The sequence below is a fragment of the Petromyzon marinus genome, chromosome 61, assembly GCF_048934315.1.
Source record: "Petromyzon marinus isolate PM22_M1 ecotype Great Lakes invasive population chromosome 61, UKy_Petmar_22M1.pri1.0, whole genome shotgun sequence".
NCBI classification, from domain to species: Eukaryota; Metazoa; Chordata; class Hyperoartia; order Petromyzontiformes; family Petromyzontidae; genus Petromyzon; species Petromyzon marinus.
In genome coordinates this window covers 6,032,172-6,053,753 of record NC_133727.1, presented here as the reverse complement: position 1 = coordinate 6,053,753, position 21,582 = coordinate 6,032,172, and the positions used below count along the sequence as shown (strand labels likewise).

Sequence of the window (21,582 nt, the reverse complement as noted above, 5' to 3'; positions counted from 1 at the left end):
TTCGAAACGTTGACCGCCAAACCTGGAACGGAGTGAGCGTAATTTGCTGCAGAGGTTTGGGCATCGAGACGGTAGGGGGGGAGGGGGGGGGGGAGCGAGAAGTGACAGCGCCGTCTGCTATCGCCTCGGTACAAAGCTCGCAATCGCTGAAGGGTACCGGTCCGTGGCCTGTTAGGAACCGGGCCGCACAGCAGGAGGTGAGAGCGGTGAGTCCGAGCGTGGCCCACCAATTGTTTTATTATTCACCACTGCCATCCCCGCACTACGCACTACGCACCTTGTCTCAGTCACGTGGTGTTGGTAAAAGCCCACAAGCTCTAACCCCCTAGTAGTAGCCACAATGAGTTAAAAACACAAACGTGGCTGGAGAGCTTCTTTGAAAAAGGGGGAAAGACCCAATGATGAACCACCCCCATCCCCCCCCAACCCCCCGCGGTCCGTGAAAAAAATTGTCTTCCACGAAACCCGTCCCTGGTGCCAAAAAGTTTGGGGACCGCTGCTGAATGGCACCGACGTAACGTCAGTCGTGGCGGTACCACGACTTCTGACGGAGCCAAGCGGATGACATCCCCCAAATCCCCGCCGACGGTTTAGCCACGGCTGCGAATGGAACCTCAGGTCCGCCAGGCTCGCAGCACGGCGCGTTAACCACGGGGGCTGGCGTGGGCCCTGGTGAAATGAATGAAGAGGTCACCCACTCCCAACGTCTAATTTCACCAAGTTCCATGACCCGGCTCCTGGGCTGGCTCCCTCCATCCCTCCCTCCCTCCCTCCCTCCCACCCTCCCTCCCTCTCCTCCCTCCCTCCCTCCCTCTCTCCCTCCCTCCCTCCCTCCCACCCTCCCTCCCTCTCCTCCCTCCCTCCCTCTCCTCCCTCCCTCCTTCACCGTGGGTCACGGTGAAGTTTCACTACCCTACGTACGCACACCTGTCAACCCCTTACCAGTGCCCTACCTTATTACAGACCAACTCAGACCTTATGCGTCACCCCGTGCCCCTTATAAATCTCAACTTTCATCCTAAAAAGTCCCATCACAAGGGAGAAACACAAATTCACAAAACCATTGTTTTTGTTTTGCCCGTATTGAAACGGCTGTACGCCATATGGACCTGCAAAACTCAATTTCCCTGTATAAGAATACGGGGTAAACCGTGTATGGGTTGACACGGCATGCGTGCGTGTGTGTGTGTATGTTGAACTTCTTTCGCGCCGTACGTAGAGGTGGCCACCGGGACCATGAGGACCTTGTGCGAAGACGAATGCCGTCGATCGCTTTTGTACGTCAACTATAGACGAAAACTATGTTTTTATTTTAACCAGGTAAGGCCCACTGAGCTAAGCGGCTCTTTGTTTGCAGACGCGAGCTGGCTATCACAAACGATAGCTCAACGAAGTGGCTGAACGTGTGGGAATTTATAGTCGCCGAATACTCTCAAGCGAACGTTGATTCGAAATGTGGAGGGGGAAAACCCGGAGGACCCGGAGAAAAATACACGCGACCATGGGGAGAGAGACACACACAGACTCCAAATATACAGCAGGCATCATCAGGGTCGGGATCGAACCCACGACCTCCTGTATACCAGGCGAGGTAGGTAACAGCTCCTAGCCTCAGTGATGATGATGAGAGAGAGAGAGACACGCAAACTCCAAATATACAGCAGGCGTCAGGGTCGGGATCGAACTCACGACCTCCTGTATACCAGGCGAGGTAGTTAACATCTCCTAGCCTCAGTGATCATGATGAGAGAGAGAGAGACACGAAAACTCCAAAAATACAGCAGGCGTCAGGGTCAGGATCGAACTCACGACCTCCTGTATACCAGGCGAGGTAGTTAACATCTCCTAGCCACCGTGATGATGATGATGATGAGAGAGACACACAGACTCCAAATATACAGCAGGCATCATCAGGGTCGGGATCGAACCCACGACCTCCTGTATACCAGGCGAGGTAGTTAACACCTCCTAGCCTCAGTGATGATGATGAGAGAGAGAGCGAGAGACACGCAAACTCCAAATATACAGCAGGCGTCAGGGTCGGGATCGAACCCACGACCTCCTCCATACCAGGCGAGGTAGATGAAGGAGCGGATGAGGGAGTGAGTAAGATTGTGGGCAATAACGATTGAGTGAGATAGAGAGTAAAAATGGGTTGAAGTTTCAGGTATATTTCTTTTTTAACGGGTGAACACTCAACCAGTTCGTGAGAGAGTGTCCTGGATCACCAACATGTCAAAAGTTAAACAAATAAAACAAAACACAGCGATCCAGCAGGTAGAGATCGATGCAACCGGAGCAAAATAACCGCGACACATTGTCCAGGTCAACGTGACATGGGCAACATTACGAAGTGGATGTCTAAGATGATAATACTAATACTACTTGCAGCTTTCATCGTAAAATCTCAACGCATTCTGCATAACGATGGGAATGGGGGTTGGGTAAAAAGTGGCTGACGCCCAAATATTGAAGGCCCAGATAGTTCCACAGTGCGGGTGTCACGTGAGTGAAGGCCCAGATAGTTCCACAGTGCGGGTGTCACGTGAGTGAAGGCCCAGAGAGTTCCACAGTGCGGGTGTCACGTGAGAGAAGGCCCAGAGAGTTCCACAGTGCGGGTGTGTCACGTGAGTGAAGGCCCAGAGGGTTCCACAGTGCGGATGTGTCACGTGAGTGAAGGCCCAGAGGGTTCCACAGTGCGGGTGTCACGTGAGGGAAGGCCCAGATAGTTCCTCAGTGCGGGTGTCACGTGAGTGAAGGCCCAGAGAGTTCCACAGTGCGGGTGTCACGTGAATGAAGGCCCAGAGAGTTCCACAGTACGGATGTGTCACGTGAGTGAAGGCCCAGAGAGTTCCACAGTGCGGGTGTCACGTGAGAGAAGGCCCAGAGAGTTCCACAGTGTCACGTGAGAGAAGGCCCAGAGAGTTCCACAGTGCGGGTGTCACGTGAGCGAAGGCCCAGAGAGTTCCACAGTGTCACGTGAGAGAAGGCCCAGAGAGTTCTACAGTGCGGGTGTCACGTGAGCGAAGGCCCAGATAGTTCCACAGTGCGGGTGTCACGTGAGCGAAGGCCCAGAGAGTTCCACAGTGCGGATGTGTCACGTGAGTGAAGGTCCAGAGAGTTCCACAGTGTCACGTGAGAGAAGGCCCAGAGAGTCACGTGAGTGAAGGCCCAGAGAGTTCCACAGTCGGCGGAGTGGGGGAGGGGCGGGCGGGGGGAGGGGTGCTCACGGGCCCTGATAATGAATCAAACAGCAATCTCGTTAGGAGCGTTACAATGGGCAGTGGACAGCCTCACCCACCGCCCGCTTCCCCCCGATGCCAGCCGCAAGCATCCAGCCTAGCGCCGCTGTCAAGGCAGCCTCCGGGGGGACCTTTGCCAGCCAGAGCGTGAGCCCTTTGACAGCTAAAACGAGGCACTCTTCGCGGGGAACGGCTTTCCACGGCCTCTTTTCTGACAGCGTTGGGGAATCCACGCTGTTGGCACGACGAGTTAAACCTCTACGGTGGGGGGGGGGGGGGGGTTTGTGCACGCACCATGGTCCGCCCCGATCAGCACGGTGGGCAACGTACGGTGCGAATGAAGTCCAGCGTACGTGCATACGCCTTACGGAACGCTCAGCCGGCTGCCGAGAGACCTTTTGCATTCGGCGACTCGTGCGCCAGGGAGAAGCGAGGTCACGCTGTGACTGTGTTCGATTTTTTGTTTTCCCCACAAATAAATTGATGAGGCTGGACGGCAGTGGCATTTAAATTTCGATTTAAAGCTTTCGTGACTGCAAGGATTCATCTTCTTTGGCTCTTTCGGTAAAGTCACCACGTAGAATTATTCTCATTCTCCATTCTACGTGACTTTACCGAAAGAACCAAAGGAGACAGTGGCCTTAAATTTCGATTTAAAGCTTTCGTGACTGCACGGATTCATCTTCTTTGGTTCTTTCGGTAAAGTCACCACGTAGAATTATTCTCATTCTCCATTCTACGTGACTTTACCGAAAGAACCAAAGGAGACAGTGGCCTTCCCTTTGCGAACGAAGTGAAACGTTGATTTAAACTAAAGAATAAAAAAAACGCGTGCTCTTGTTAACTTTGGGGCATCGCGGTGGCGAGAATAAGCTCACGTGGTATGCAGGAGGTCGTGGATTTGATCCCAACCCCCAATGCCTGTTGGTTGTATAATTGGCGTTTGCGTGTTCTGTCCGTGGCCGCGTGGATTTTTCTCCGGGTCATTCCGGTTTTTTTTCCCTCCACATTTAAGAAATTAACATCACGCATTTCAAGTTATTTTCCCGTTGTAAATTCTCCACCTGATGATGAGCCACTTCGTTGGGCTATCATTTGTGACCAGGTCCCTTAGCTCAGTGGGCTTTAACTGGTAAAATAAAAATAATCACAGCGTAACAACAAAAATAAAAAAATAAAATTGTTCCTGGGTAGTAAAGCGTTATTTTCCAATTGCTTATGCCTCAAAAGTACAGGAAATGGCTATTATTATTCCCCACAAGCTTTGCTTTTGTCACCAGGACAGTGATATTTTGAAATTTACCTATTGTCAATGAGAAAACGCGGTGTGCATTTGTGTCAATTCCTTCACGTAAAGTCCTGGTCACAAGAGCAAAGTTTGCGTGTGGAATAATAATAGCCACTTTCTAAACCTTTAAGGCATAAGCAATTGGAAAATAACACTTACTACCCAGGCACAAAAACTCGTGTTACATAGTGATATCATTTGTACATCTAAATCATGGGACCTCTTCTTTGGTTCTTTCGGTAAAGTCACGTAGAATGAGAATAAAATAATAAATTAATAAAATAAAATAACAATAAAATCCTCACGACGTTTTGGCCACAACACAAGTGGCCTTCTTCAGGTGAAAGGAACAGACCTGTCGGGACGACAGAGCTTCAATGAACGTTGTTAAGATTCGTAGCGTCTTTTAAGCTGGTTTAGTGTTATTTTATTTTATTAATTTATTATTTTATTCTCATTCTACGTGACTTTACCGAAAGAACCAAAGAAGATGAATCCTTGCAGTCACGAAAGCTTTAAATCGAAATCATGGGACCTCCTTTGCCAGTACGAAAATATGAGAAAACCTATTTATTGTTTTACATTACTCTGATAGTGGCATTGTCTTTGTGCTGTGTGACGCCTTGTGGCGTCCTCTCTGGTCTAACACCGTTTGAGACGAGGCTCAAATGAAAGTTGTCTCTGGTGTGGACCAATCAGTTTCACAGACAATGCACCATATATTTTTATTTAAAGCTTTCGTGACCGCAGGGATTCATATTCTTGGTTCTTTCGGTAAAGTCACCGCGTAGAAGGGAAACAATAAAATAATAAAAAATATAAAACAATAAAATTCTCACGACGTTTCGACTGCAACACAAGCAATCACCATCAGGTGTGAAAACCACAGCAAGATAATTTTCTTGCTGTGGCAGTCGAAACGTCGTGAGAATTGTATTTGTTTTATATTTTATTATTGTATTGTTTCCCTTCTACTTGACTTTACTGAAAGAACCAAGAATAGGAATGCACATATTATCAGAGTGTGTTTTTTGTTTGAATTTTGACCACAAGTATTGTGGTTAATGCAGACATGATTCCTTCTAAAAGGTTTCAGTTTGGTGTCTTAACAACTTAACACAACTGTTTTGTTGCCAGATAAAAAGGGGGGAAAACTTCTGCTCATTATTAGTAAAGTTAGTGAGTGAGTTAAATAGCCACAGATGCCAACTTGATGTGAGTTCCTGGGGGTGTGAGACACTCGATTGGAATCTGAGATGCTGATTTAAGGCAACCGCGCGCACAACCTGAACCTTTCCAGTGGGGAAAATAAAAATCAATCCTCCCCCCCCCATCCCCCACGCAGGAACGTGTGGGCAATAGCGCGAATTATCGAACGGACGACTCCGTACACCCCGCCGGTGTTGGCATGACGAGGGCTCCATCGCTCTGTGACAAAGTCGGTTTGCGATGTTCAGGAACAGCGATAACAACGACAAGAATCATCGTCGATGTCACGATCGTCGCGCGATTCGAGCGCTCGCCCGCCTTCGCGGCAGAAATCGTTTGAAGCGCCGCGCTGAAAGGCCCATCGCCCGAAACGTCGCCCGCCGCAAATACCTCTCCTTTCGAGGTCCGGCACGGCGCTACCGACGCACGTGTCGAGTTCGCCGCGAGGGAGGAGGCCACTCGCGAGGTGGTCTATGGGGGGGGGGGGGCAATGGGGGGTGGGGGGTGAGGACTAGACCCGAGTCGGAAACGAGGAACTTCCACCCCTCTCGTCGGCCTTCGTCGTTAGGGGCGAAGAGGGGAGAGAGAAGAAGAGACGCACGTGGCCTAAGAGCTCCCCCTCGACCGGTCGGGGCAGAGACTCCGATGACGCTGGCCTCTCGCTTACGACGAACCCCCTCGCTGTCCGTGCTCCCCCCCCCCCCAATCACCACCCCACCCACCCCCCCCAATAGTCGCGCCTCTCACCAACATCTTCAGCACGCTGGAGGCGCTGGAGGCGAACACGACGCGCGACTACATCACCCGCGCCGGCCTGCGGGAAGAGCTCGAGACGCCCAAGGCCGTGACGATGTTCGCTCCCAGCGACGCCGCGTGGGCTCAGCTCGATGACGTGAGACCCCACCCCCCCGTTCTCACCCCCCCCACCCCCCCCGTTCTAACCCCCCCGTTCTAACCCCCCCGTTCTAACCGTCCCCCCATTCTACCCTGCCCCTGCCCCCTGTCTCGGATGTAGAGGATGCTCAGTCCAGGGGAAATCTGGCCGCTCTGTACACACAACAACACAACCCTCGCTCTAGGCTGAGGTCTGTGTGTGCGTATGTGCGTGTGTGTGTGTGTGCACATGTGTGTGCACGTGTGTGTGCACGTGTGTGTGTGCACGTGTGTGCATGTGTGTGTGTGCACGTGTGTGTGCGTGTGTGTGCGTGTGTATGTGTTTAGTATGTTGCCCCTCGCCACCGCCACCCCCGCCCCTCCTCCGGCACCTGCGATTTGTGCCTTTGGCCACTCGTCACATCCTTCCACCGAGGGCCCGGCTTGGTTGTTCGTTGTTTCATTCTCGCTTCGGTCAAGCCGCTCGCTCCCCTCGGCCCTCTGCCGCCGGGCGTCTCGCACGTGGCCCAGCTGCGTTAGAGGTTTCAAGTTTTCATTTATTTGGTATGGCCCTGTGAGCCATGGGGCTCTCGAATCGGTTGCAACCGCAACGAACAAATCATGAACAGAGAAACGTCTTAAAGCGACGACGACGCATAACAGAAACATCCTGGGATAAACCGGCAAATCTTCCAGGGAAAAAACCACACCGTATCGCAACGCTGCGTGCAAAAATTCCCAGTGTGATGCACGTCAAACAATACCAACCATAGGACAATTTAGATTAAAGTTGTCAGGCCAAGAAACATGGCTTAACCGTATGTTTTAGAAAGAGGGCCACCCACCACCACCACCACCACCGCTCGTCTGATGCCCGGCCACACACGGCACATTGATCGGGGGGGGGCACTACCCCCTTCATGCACTCATCTGGCGCGGTGCGTAAAAACATCGGACTCAGTGACCCGATTCTCGCTCACGGCCAACACCGGTGACGGTTATCTGAGCCCGGTCCTGGGCCTCCCCTAGGTCGACTCAGCCTCAAATGAGTACCCGGTGCGGTGTGCAATAAATATCGCCACTGGGGAGACAAAGGCGGCCGGGCGCGGTGCTGGCCGCCGAACCCCCTTCGTGTGCCGTGCCGGCCTTCGTAGGTGCTGCCCACTCGCTCACAGCCCTTGCCCCCCCCCCGCCCCCCAGCAGTCTTGAACATCGCTACACGGGGCGATCTTTGTGCGGGTTCACGCGAACTTGCGCCAACGAGCCCGACGGCGACCACCCCAACCCCCCCGACCCCCCTGACCCCCGACCTCGCGGCCCAACAGCCCAACACCGCTCACGGATCCTTCTACGAGAGCAAACACCGAGCCACTCGGGGGGGTAAACTTGCGCGCGCGCGTGCAGGCGACTCGCAACGCGCTGACCGGGAGCAAGCTGAAGGACGCCCTGCGGCACCACATGGTGGACAGGCGCCTGCTTCTGAGCGACATGCGACAAGGCGCCACCCTGCGCTCGCAGAACGCCGGCGGCACCATCAACGTCCAGCACTACGTCAACGGGGTGAGTGCCCGTGCGCGTGCCCAGCCCGGCTCCCCAGCTCTGTTGGAGGCTGCCGCACGGGCGGATCCTTCGCGTCCTCTTGCGCGTGCGCGTGTCGAGGGAGCGGCCGTGCGGCGGTTAGCGAGCCGAGCTTCCGACGAACCCCGGCGAAGCGAGTTCGATTGACGCTCACGGCGACCACAGATGACGGTTGTCCCCCACCGGTTCATGGGCCCCAACCTCCCCCGTAGATCGACTCGGACTCAATCGATGAACTGACGCGCTTACGATGTGAACATCGCCACTTGGGGGGGGGGGGGGGTGGAGGTGGGGGGGAGAGACAAAGGCTGCTGCTTTGGCGTGGTGCCGGGCACCCATCTTCCCCCCGCCATCGTGCACCGTGCCGGCCTTCATAGGTTGCTGCCACTCGCTAACAGCGCTTGCCCCGACAGTCTGCCGCAGGCCACGAACCGTTACCACCACCACCACCACAAACAGCCCGTTGGAGTGAAGCCCATTACCCCACGCTGGTGGAGTAACGTGTTCTGGCACGGCATCCCTGGTGCTGTGATTCGCAGTGTGATGTCGAAATGAAAAATAAACCACAGCGTAAAAAAGCCGCGAACGGCGACTTACTTCTCTTCCTACCGCCCACATCGCGACCAGGGCCAACGCGCGTAGCCCCAACAGCACCAGGAAGCACACAGACAAAGATCCCCACTGACACCGTGTAGCCTTAACAGAATGTTGGGGCAAGTGCTGTTAGTGAGCGCCTATGAAGGCCGGAACGGCACACGATGGGGATGGGCGTCCAACACCACGCCCGCGCGCCTTTGTCTCCCCAGTGGCAAAGTTTTTAACCCACCGTACCAGGTGCTCATTTGAGGCCGAGTCGACCTAGGGGAGGCCCAGGACCGATTCTAATCATCGTCACCGGTTGTTGGTGGCCGTGTGAAAGCCGGGTTCGTAGTTCCAGCGTAGCGCTAACCGCTCCACTGTTGAGGCTGAGTCGACCAAGAACACCACACATCCCACACACACACACCACACTGGTGCATTTATTTTCATAGTATTCAGTGCTTAAATAAATACAACCCAGAACCGGCAGGGAGCACATGATTTAATGGGAAGCTCCAGTAAATAAAGCAGAAATAATACACTTCGAAAAAAAAATAACCACCACCAATGCCAGATATAGTAATATACACGTGTGGCATAATCCTCGGTTAAATTAAACACGGCTCTCTGCACAACCACGCTGCGCTGAGCGAGTGATCGATGGCAATTCCACATTTGTATGACGGGGCCCAGTCCACCCGGCGACAAAGCACCGTCGACCAATCCCGTGGTGGTGACGCGCGGCTACCCAGCGCGTTCGAAACCACTTTGTTGAAAATGCGAAACTAAAATTGTGAAACAATTGAAGGCTGTTGACAAAACGCACGCGCCTCGTGTTCCCGAGTTCAGATCCACAAAGTTTTATTTTTTTACAACTTTGAATCGCACGTCATCGGCACACGATCTCACGTAGCTGACGTCAATGTGTGTTTTTTTTACATTTTCCTTTAACGTAGAATTAGTTATAGGGACCAAATGTCACCACCACCCTTCACTGGTATGCCCCGTTGATGAATTGCGTCACTCACGAAGCAGAACGCCGGAAACAAAGAAAAATCGAACTTCTCATTCATCTCTGGTTCCATTGGTTTCAGGATTACATTACTCCAGTTTCAACTTCATTCCGTTTAACCAAGTGAGAACCAGCATGAGTCTCGTGTCAGCGAGCTACCTGGGATATTAGTCTGCAAGGACGGGATGACGATTGCTGCTGTGTCGCTCAGCGCCACGGTGACTAGGAGATGTTAACTATCTCGCCTGGTATGCAGGAGGTCGTGGGTTCGATCGCGACCCTGACGCCTGCTGTATATTTGTAGTTTGTGTGTCTCTCTCTCATCATCATCATCACGTGGGCTAGGAGATGTTAACTACCTCGCCTGGTATGGAGGAGGTCGTGGGTTCGTGGCATAACTCGAGACATCTGCAGAGGAGCCGGATCCGGTAGTTTTGAACGAAATGAGCTGGCCTGTTTTACAAAATTAATAACCAGACAAAAATGTGGATCATGAGGTCGAGACGCATTCTAAATGTTTTAATACGTGATTATATTAAACCCCCGTCCAAGGCAAACTCTACCGCTATGGCAATTGTCCCTTCGGGGCTGATAAAATGAGTGTCCATTCGGGGAGATCGATTTACTGTGAACTCAACAGAACACCATTGCCTCGGGTGGATTGTCCCTCTACGTAGGATTTGCGGAATGTACGACACCCCCCCCCCCGTCCTCTCGGCGCCTGCTTCCAACACGCGAGACGCGCCTCGAACTTTGAATAATAACGTCTTAATAACAGCGGCAATTACAAATAATCCGGTTCGTTCAAATTTAATTTCCTCTTTAATAGAGATTTGCCACGCATAAGTTGCCGGGTGTGTCGGAGCACATCAACGCGAGGTTTGTCGCCCGTGCGAATGCAGGGGCTTAGTGGCGGTATTTTGCGTGGCGCAGCAGAATCCGTCCGATCGTCTCACTCCCCGCCAGACCGAGGGCATCTGCGGGAAGGGGAGAGTTCAATCCGCCAGATGTTGTTGCTGCGCATTAGACGGACACGTGGACCTTACCACCGGTGCGACATTTCTAATAGATCTTGATTTGAAGCTTTGGTGAAATGCAGGAATCCATTCTCTCTGGTTCTTTTTTGGTAAAGTCTGGTAGGTAGAAAAATAATAATAGATCACAACGCAAGACGGTTGCTCGTCTTGCCATCGAAACGTCGTGGTCTAGAATTGTTTCTGCCTACGTGACTTTACCGAAAGAACCAGAGTATATTCTTGTTTCCCTTCTACGTGGTGACTTTACCGAAAGAACCAAGAATATGAATCCCTGCAGTCACGAAAGCTTTAAATCAGAACCAGAGTATATTTCTAATCGAGTAGCTCGGTCTGATGCTTGGCGGTGAAAAGGATTTCTTTTTTAATTTGTTTCGAAGATCTCCCCTCCTGGGTTGAAGCGTGGCGCGGGCCGCGGAAATTTTGATGGAGGAGAAATTCTGGGAAATTCGCACCAAATCGCATTTTTTTGGGGGGTTTCGCTTAAATGTCCCCCTGGGCGCGCGCCGTTTGCGCTCCGCTGGAATCTCGCGGTGATTGCGCACCTTGAGCGCAAATGGCACTCGGTAATTACGCACGTCGGCCCTTGACAAATGTTCCCGTGTGAGATGAAAAATACAGCTCGCGAAGTTAATTTTTTTTTAATAATAATAAAAAAAACATTCACACGCGAAAGCTCTTGGCTTTGAAACGGCCGGCGGCGAGGGGGGGGGGGTAATCATAAAAATTAGAAAAATATATATGTACAGTTATACAAATTATAATAACATTTTAATAAGTGATAAGTAATATTAAAAATGTAATTATAAAAACATGTAAAAAATAATAAAGAAATAATGATAAAAGTAACATTAAAATAATCATTGATAACTAATAGTGAAAATGTAATTATGAAAAGGTATAAATAATAAGGAAATAATTATAAACAATAATAAAATAATAATAAATTATAAGTAATAGTAAAACATGTAATTATAAAAAGGTATAAAAAATAATAAGGAAATAATTATAAAAATATGAATGGAAAATTTAAATTAAAAATAGCTCCAATAGAAATAATACTATAATATATAATAATAATGAAAAATCGCAATAAGATGAAAAAAATATGATTATAAAAAAACGATAATACGACCACAAAATTACAATAGAAACGCATTGGAAAGACGTAGAGCAACGGACTCAGAGAGACTTTGGCTGTGTCCTCACCACCCCCCCCCCCCCCCGTATCTTCGATTAGCTCCGTACTCTGTGAAAGAAGTTAGACATACGTACGTGCAATCAGCGGCGATGGTTAAACAACCTAAACATTTTATTTGATCAAGTAAGGCCCACTCAGCTGGGTGGCTCTTTTTCAAGACGTGACCTGGCCATCGCAAACGATAGCTTGACGAAGTGGCTTGTCATCATCATCATCATCGCGTGGAAATTTATAGCAGCAGCCAAATACTCGAAACACGTGGTGACGTTGATCATAAACGTGGAAGGGAACAATCGGATGGACCCGGACAAAAATCCACGCGACCACAGAGAGAGAGAGAGACACACGCAAACTCCAAACATACAGCAGGCATCGTCAGGGTCGAGGTCGAACCCACGACCTCCTGTGTACCAGGCGAGGTAGTTAACATCTCATAGCCACCGTGATGATGAGAGAGAGAGACACGCAAACTCCAAATATACAGCAGGCGTCAGGGTGGCGATCGAACCCACGACCTCCTGTATACCAGGCGAGGTAGTTAACATCTCCTAGCCACCGTGATGATGATGAGAGTTAGAGAGAGACACGCAAACTCCAAATATACAGCAGCAGGCGTCGTCAGGCTCGGGACCGAACCCACGACCTCCTGCACACCGGGCGAGGTAGTCAACATCCCCCTCGCCGCAGCAGCACGCGACAGCGTCGCCGACGCGCGGTGACCACGGTGCCGGTGTCTCCGCGCGCGAACCCCCGCAGATCGTGACGGTGAACTGCGCCCGGGTGCTGCGCCCCAACTACCTGGCCACCAACGGCGTGGTTCACCTGGTGGACCGCGTGATCGCGCCGCTCACGCGCAGCGTCCGCGACATCCTCGAGACAACGGAGAGCCTGGGCACTCTGAAGGTGACGGCGCCGTGTGGGATCGCGGGGCTCGGGTGAAGACGTTAAGGAGCGTGTGGCGCAAGCGGTGACCATGCGCACCCACGGTGGGCAAAGTTTTGGGGGCGGGGGGGTGGAGTGGCCCTTGACAAAACCAAAGTGCGAGTACAAATAGCCGCACCCCCTGTTTCATGATTCCCTTACTCCGCCACCGCTTAGGCGCGGAGCGAAATAGGTTCAACGTGCTCATCGTGACGACGGACGCTTGTGTTGCGACCGAAACGTCGTGTTTCCTTTGTTATTTTTTTTTTCTAAATGAAAATAAAGTGAATAAAAAATAATAATAATAAATATGACGACGTGATTAAAACGTCGTGATATTTTTTTATCATTTTTTATTCACTTTTTAATTTTTATTTGTTTTATTTTGTTATTATTTTGTCTACCCACGTGACTTTACCGAAAGAACCAGAGAGTATGGATTCCTTACAGTCACGAAAGCTTCAAATCAAGAGGAAGTTCAACGTGCATAACCTAACGGAGTTGACTGTCAACTCACGGAGTTGACCGAAGATTGTGAACTCACAGACGTCACTACTCTCTCTCTCTCTGTTGGGGGAGGGGAGGGGGGGGGTGGGGGGCTGTGCCTGAGTCCCTAAGCCAGCGGTGGAAATTCCACATTTCCATGGCCGGGGCCCAGTAACACTGCATAAGGTGGCAGCATGAATTCAAAAAGTAGCAAGGCAAATTATCGAACCTGGTGAGGGATGGGCGGCCTAGGTTGAGCCAACGTTGAAACGGGAGTTGACCCTGCGACACCCCCCCCCACTCCCACCCCACCACACCCCACCCCGTTGAGCTACGTTGGCTTCCAGTTGCCGAACGGATACGTGGATAAGGTTGCACTCATTCACACACACAAAGCGCTCGCCACAAATGCACCACGGACACCCCTGGCTGATCTCGTCAAGGAGCGCAAAACCACCATCGCGCGGACTTTCCGACCGTCATCGCCGCGGCAGCGGCGGAGGCTTTTGGCTACGAGCCGTCGAACAAACATGGCGGCGGTCACCGCGTCGCCGCGCGGCGCTTTCGGGGCGCGCTTCTGCGGCCGTCCGGAACGTTCCTTTCCTTCCGATACTGGGAAGCCACTGGAGCCACGATGCACTTTTAACAACCAGATTGGAGAAACGAATTTCTTTAAAACCTCCGTCGTGTTCAGCGAAAGCAATCCGCGAATCTGCCGCCGCGCCTGTCATTTTTCCCTGAACGCATCTACGCGACTTTGCCGAAAGACCCCAACGAATGCGTGAAACGCGCTGCGCACAATGCCCCCAATGGGCTCCGTCTCGCGTGACAACGTTGGCACACCGACGGAAATCAACGTTGGACGATGACAGTGGTCGTTGGTGCGCAACAGGTCATCTGCGCCGCGGGAATTTGTCTGGTAGATTCAGTTCTTGCAAATCGTTTTTTGCAGCAGCACAATCCCGCGCTCGACCAGGACGAAGCGTCATGCCATTCACCGGGTGTTTTAGACGGGTTTAGAGATACTGATGGTACCTTCCCTTTAGTATGGTCGGGTTGACGGGCCGTGCACAAGTGTGGGCTGAACTCCTGGTGTCAGCATGAGCCTCAAATGAGTACCTGGGTGCGATGGTTGTAGACATCGCCACTGGGGAGTCAAAGGTGGCCAGGCGTGGTGCTAGCCAGCCACCCAGCGCCGGATTAAGCTAGTGCGGGGCCTGTAGCGTATGTCATGAAGATGCCCTAAATAAACAAACCAAAAAACACGTAAATATTAAAACACTATTTTTTTTAATTTGCATAGTAAGGTAATTGAATGTTATCATTTGCTATACGGCCAGATAACACGAGAAATCGCTAACCTCAAACACCCAGTCGTTCGTAAAAGTCGAAGGCGGTATAGTACTATAGTGATAGAGCAAGTGTAGAATCGCTCAACCGGAATCGATAGCTTGAAAGCATTCGGCGCGGGGCCCTTGAAAGTGCGGGGCCCCGTAGCTGCATGTGTAGCTACTTGTGCTGCTGGGGTCATCCGGCACTCCCCCAACCCCCTCGTGTGCTGTGCCGGCGTTCACAGGTGCTACTCGCTAACAGCACTTGCCCCATCAGTCTGTTAAGGCTACACGGGGGATCTTTGTCTTTGTAGGTTCTACTCGCTAACAGCACTTGCCCCATCAGTCTGTTAAGGCTATACGGGGGATCTTTGTCTTTGTAGGTGCTACTCGCTAACAGCACTTGCCCCAACAGTCTGTTAAGGCTACAAGGGGGATCTTTGTCTTTGTAGGTGCTACTCACCAACAGCACTTGCCCCATCAGTCTGTTAAGGCTACACGGGGGATCTTTGTCTTTGTAGGTGCTACTCGCCAACAGCACTTGCCCCATCAGTCTGTTAAGGCTACAACGGGGGATCTTTGTCTTTGTAGGTACTACTCGCCAACAGCACTTGCCCCATCAGTCTGTTAAGGCTACACGGGGGATCTTTGTCTTTGTAGGTGCTACTCGCCAACAGCACTTGCCCCAACAGTCTGTTAAGGCTACACGGGGGATCTTTGTCTTTGTAGGTGCTACTCGCCAACAGCACTTGCCCCATCAGTCTGTTAAGGCTACACGGGGGATCTTTGTCTTTGTAGGTGCTACTCGCCAACAGCACTTGCCCCAACAGTCTGTTAAGGCTACACGGGGGATCTTTGTCTTTGTAGGTGCTACTCGCCAACAGCACTTGCCCCAACAGTCTGTTAAGGCTACACGGGGGATCTTTGTCTTTGGCGTGTGGGGAGCGGTGGCACGACGGTCAGCGCACGCACCGCGCTACGAACCCGATGACTCGAGTTCCGATTAAACTACCAAAATAGACGTTGCCATGGTGAGGGTGGAAAGGCTGCCGTGTGAAAACGGCGAGCAGTGTGTGCCACGAGAGATGTCGATGGTTTTGTGAGGGTCTCTGCGTCTAGAGGCCAGGATCGTCACTGCCAGCCGTCGTATCTCCGTGGGAGCCCCCGCCGACCGGTACGTGGCCTGTCGTCATCATTGTCACCATTGTCATCACTGTGACCATCGTCATTATTGTCGTCATCGTCATCATTGTCACTATTGTCATCACTGTGACCATTGTCATCATTGTCGTCATCGTCATCATTGTCATCATTGTCACCACTGTGACCATTGTCATCATCGTCGTCATCGTCATCATTGTCACCATTGTCATCATTGTCACCACTGTCATCACTGTGACCATTGTCATCATTGTCGTCATCGTCATCATTGTTACCATTGTCATCACTGTGACCATTGTCATCGTTGTCGTCATCGTCATCATTGTTACCATTGTCATCACTGTGACCATTGTCATCGTTGTCGTCATCGTCATCATTGTTACCATTGTCATCACTGTGACCATTGTCATCATTGTCGTCATCGTCATCATTGTCATCACTGTGACCACTGTGACCATTGTCATCATCGTCATCATTGTCAATATCGTCATCACTGTGACCATTGTCATAGTTGTCGTCATCGTCATCATTGTCACCATTGTCATCACTGTGACCATTGTCATCGTTGTCGTCATCGTCATCATTGTCACCATTGTCACCACTGTGACCATTGTCATCGTTGTCGACATCGTCATCATTGTCACCATTGTCATCACTGTGACCACTGTGACCATTGTCATCATCGTCATCATTGTCAATATCGTCATCACTGTGACCATTGTCATTATTGTCGTCATCGTCATCATTGTCACCATTGTCATCACTGTGACCATTGTCATTATTGTCGTCATCGTCATCATTGTCACCATTGTCATCACTGTGACCATTGTCATCATTGTCATATCGTCATCATTGTCATCATCGTCATCATTGTCATCATTGTCATCACTGTGACCATTGTCATCATTGTCGTCATCGTCATCATTGTCACCATTGTCATCACTGTGACCATTGTCATCGTTACCGTCATAATCATCATTGTCACCATTGTCATCACTGTGACCATTGTCATCGTTGTCGTCATCGTCATCATTGTCACCATTGTCATCACTGTGACCATTGTCATCATTGTCGTCATCGTCATCATTGTCACCATTGTCATCACTTTGACCATTATCATGATCGTCGTCATCGTCATCATTGTGACCATTGTCATCACTGTGACCATTGTCATCATTGTCGTCATCGTCATCATTGTCATCATCGTCATCATTGTCACCACTTTCATCACTGTGACCATTGTCATCATTGTCGTCATCGTCATCATTGTCACCATTGTCATCACTGTGACCATTGTCATCATTGTCGTCATCGTCATCATTGTCATCTTCGTCATTGTCATCATCATTGTCATCATCATTGTCATCATCGTCATCATCGTCATCATTGTCACCATTGTCACCATTGTCATCACTGTGACCATTGTCATCATTGTCGTCATCATTGTCATCTTCGTCATTGTCATCAGCATTGTCATCATCATTGTCATCATCATTGTCATCATCGTCATCATTGTCACATTGTCATCACTGTGACCATTGTCATCATTGTCGTCATCGTCATCACTGTCATCTTCGTCATTGTCATCATCATTGTCATCATCGTCATCATTGTCATCATCGTCATCATTGTCAACATCATCATTGTCATCACCATAATTGTCATCATCGTGATTGTTATCATCATCGTCATCATTGTCACCATTGTCATCATCGTCATCATCGCCATCATCGTCATCATCGTCATCATCATCATCATTGTCTTCGTCATCATTGTCATCATCGTCATCATTGTTCCCACTGCTGCTGCACCTTAGCAGCGGCGTTCAACCTACAGCGACTTTTAAACTAAAGTATAAACTATTTTTTTTATTTTATCAGCTCAGGCCCACTGAGCTCTGTAGCTCTTTGTCAGAAGCGACCTGGCCACAAATGATAGCCCAACGAAGTGGCTCATCATTATCATCACGTGTGGACATATATAGTAGTAGCCGAATACTCTGAACGCACGTTACATTCTAAATGTGGAGGGGAAAACCGGAGAGCCCGGAAAAAAATAATCCATGCGACCACGGGGAAAGAGACACGTAAACTCCAAATATATAGCAGGCATTGTCATGGTCAGGATCGAATTCACGACCTCCTGCATACCAGGCGAGGTAGTTAACATCTCACTACTGTGAGAGAGAGACACGCAAACTCCAAATATACAGCAGGCATTGTCAGGGTCAGGATCGGACTCACGACCTCCTGCATACCAGGCGAGGTAGTTAACATCTCACCACTGTGAGAGAGGGGCACGCAAATTCCAAATATACAGCAGGCATTGTCAGGGTCAGGTTCGAACTCACGACCTCCTGCATACCAGGCGAGGTAGTTAACATCTCACCACTGTGAGAGAGAGGCACGCAAACTCCAAATATACAGCAGGCATTGTCAGGGTCAGGATCGAACTCACGACCTCCTGTATACCAGGTGAGGTAGTTAACATCTCACCACTGTGAGAGAGAGGCACGCAAACTCCAAATATACAGCAGGCATTGTCAGGGTCAGGATCGAACTCACGACCTCCTGTATACCAGGTGAGGTAGTTAACATCACCTAGCCACCGTGCTGCCTCAAGAGACACATTTTTGTAGAGGCACTCAAAGGCCCCACCGCTTTCTCAAAGGCTCAGCCCTATATTCAAGGCCTCGCCTCGTTCGTCTGCGGCACTGACACTGGTTCTGGCGCCTCACAGCCTACAGTCATTCAAGCGCGTGGAATTATTATTCATCGAGCAGTGGATTTACGATGACAGGCGTGAGGCTTGCCGGATCTGCCTTCTCCAGACGCAACTCGTGCCTCCAGTGTTGAGCAGCAACGGCAGGGAGTGGGAGTCCCCGGAACGGCACAAGCGGTTCAGCTTTAATGTTATAGGTGGTTTTGTATTTCTATATTTATTGGGGGGGGGGGTGGTGTGGGTGTGTGTAGGGGGGAGGGTAGTTCGCTTTGCCCCTCACATTAGCAATTGCGGATGCATATAATGAATGAAGATATATGTTTTTTTCGGTTTTGGAGGGGGGGGGGGGGCGATGTAGCGCCGTTGTTTTTAAAGACATTGTTATTCACCGCAGAGACCCATAGCGACACGACCGCTGTGCTCTATGGGTAGCCGGCGCCAACACTGTGTCGTACACCCTCCCCCAAGTGGCCTTGTGGGAGCCTCGGTAACGATCAACTTACTTCAATTTAGTTTTTCTTCCGGTTCCGTTCCGATGATGGTTCCACGTTTACGTCACTGGAGCGGATAATGTACACGTGAGTACACGTGTAGCATCGAAAACGGACGACGTACGTACACGTTCCGATGACGTGCACGATGATGTGGCTACGTGTACGTCATCGGAACGGGAGGCCCCGGTTGTCACTCGCAAAAAAAATGCAACGCGAGCTCCGGTGGTTTGGTCAGGGGTTTGGCTGTCTCCCTCCACGTGGCTTCAACCCGTAAGCCACAAAGCAGGCTACGAGAATCGAACGGTCCCCCGAGACTCAGGGGGCCCAGACATGTTTGTTTTTACGCTACCCTCCGCATTCCAGTTATTGTCATAAAATGATTAAGCATAAAAGGTTTTGTTTATTGTGGGTTAGATCTTGTAAATGTATAAATGGGTCGTTAAAAACCCACCACCACCCGACACAGCGAACTAGTAAAGGTTGTCATGTAAACAGAACGTTGCCAATTCGTGTGTTGGAGAGCCAAGCCACAACATTTACAATCTGAGTACGACGTTTTTGCCAGTAATTACAACCAGCTTCATCTAGCTTCATCTGGCAACAGCCAAATCTAACTATCAAACTACTTTTATAAAAATATTTTACCAGGTAAGGCCCACTGAGCCTATACGGTTATTTTTCAATCGATGAATTGTATGAACAAATCAATGCCCGATTCACAAGTGTGAAGGAGACATCGCAGTGATAACTACCAAACTATAAAGATTTTAAATTTTCTTTATTTTGCCAAGTGAGGCCGCACTGAGCTGTATAGCTTTTTTTTTTAAGGGGTAACCTGTCTATCGCAAACGATAGCTCAACCAGGTGGCTTATTAAAACCACGTGGAAATGTATCGCAGGCAAATGATCTAAATAGCCTGAACGCGTGCCGCAGTGCGGCGAGGCCTTGATGTCGCAGTGGATTGACAAAATTGGGCCGTACGTGTAAGTACAACGATTGATTTCAAACATAAATTAATATGATGATCAAATGAGTGCGGATGGTGTTCTTCCTACGGCTGACGTTGCTGTACAACTGTGGTTCTTAACTTTTACTGCAAACCTTGCACGCCTTGTTGGTTCTCTGTCATTAAATGAAATGAACGATGTTAATCAATGCATAGGGGTTTGGTGAAAGAAAGTATTTAGATCTTGTTACTGGCAAAGGAGGTCTCATAATGCAAATACTCACCCCGAGCCCTCAATACTCTGATAGTGCGCTGTTTTTGAGTTGTACGCCTTTTGGCGTCTTCTGGTCCAACACCAATGAAGACTAGGCTCTAAGAAAAGCTGTCTCGGGTGTGGACCAATCAAATTCAAGGACAGTGCCAATATTATTATCAGAGTTGTCTTTTTTGTTTGCATTTTGACTGCTTGTGTTGTGGTTATTGCAAACATGATGCCTTGAATAAAGGTGTCAGTTTGTGTGCCAGTTAAAAGGGTAAAATCTATTCCTATAGAAAGTAAGTAGTTGTACTCTCGTGCCCAGTGCTTAATTTGTGCTTCGATGATTTACCTTCTAAAAAAGAATCTGGCCATGTGTCGCACTCCCCAGGGAGGGCATCTCGCATTCCCAGGGGATGGCATACACCCCAGGTTCAGAACCACTGCTCTATGGGCAATGTAAGTCTATGGGTAGTGTTGAGTCTATGGGTAGTGTTGAGTCTATGGGTAGTGTAGTCTATGGGCAATGTTAGTCTATGGGCTGTGTTAGTCTATTGGCTGTGTTAGTCTATGGGCTATGTTAGTCTATGGGCTGTGTTAGTCTACGGGCTATGTTAGTCTATTGGCTGTGTTAGTCTACGGGCTGTGTTAGTCTATGGGCAATGTTAGTCTATGGGTAGTGTTAGTCTATGGGCTGTGTTAGTTTATGGGCAAGGTTAGTCTATGGGCAAGGTTAGTCTATGGGCTGTGTTAGTCTATGGGCTGTGTTAGTCTATGAGCAGTGTTAGTCTATGGGCTATGTTAGTCTATGGGCTGTGTTAGTCTATGGGCTATGTTAGTTTATGGGCTGTGTTAGTCTATGGACTGTGTTAGTCTATGGGCTGTGTTAGTCTATGGGCTGTGTTAGTCTATGGGCTATGTTAGTTTATGGGCTGTGTTAGTCTATGGACTGTGTTAGTCTATGGGCTGTGTTAGTCTACGGGCTGTCTTTGTCTACGGGCAAGGTTAGTCTCTGGCAGTGGTTCTTAATCTTTACTGGAGCCTGCACCCATTTGATTCTCAGAAAGGGCATCTCGCATGCCCAGGGGGTATGTGCACCCCAGGTGAAGAAGAACAGCTGGTGTAGGGCAACAGCTGTGATTTTACATCGCGGTGGTTGATGATCCTCATGATTGCGGACTCAGGAGTAGCGGAGTGGTGAATCATCGCTGCTGTGATGATGCCTCCTCATCCTTCCTCCTGCTCCCTC

General features: G+C 50.0%; 1 protein-coding gene across 2 annotated transcripts in view; it reads left to right on the top strand.

Annotated features, from left to right (window-relative positions):
* The window catches only part of LOC116955738 (transforming growth factor-beta-induced protein ig-h3-like), a 254,790-nt gene that overhangs the window by 53,687 nt on the left and 179,521 nt on the right, over positions 1-21,582 (top strand). For both annotated transcript variants that reach the window (XM_032977008.2, XM_032977009.2), the window contains exons 5-7: positions 6,474-6,631; positions 8,017-8,172; positions 12,773-12,919. In XM_032977008.2, coding sequence (XP_032832899.1) covers positions 6,474-6,631; positions 8,017-8,172; positions 12,773-12,919 — 461 coding nt within the window. The remainder of the gene's footprint in view (positions 1-6,473; positions 6,632-8,016; positions 8,173-12,772; positions 12,920-21,582) is intronic.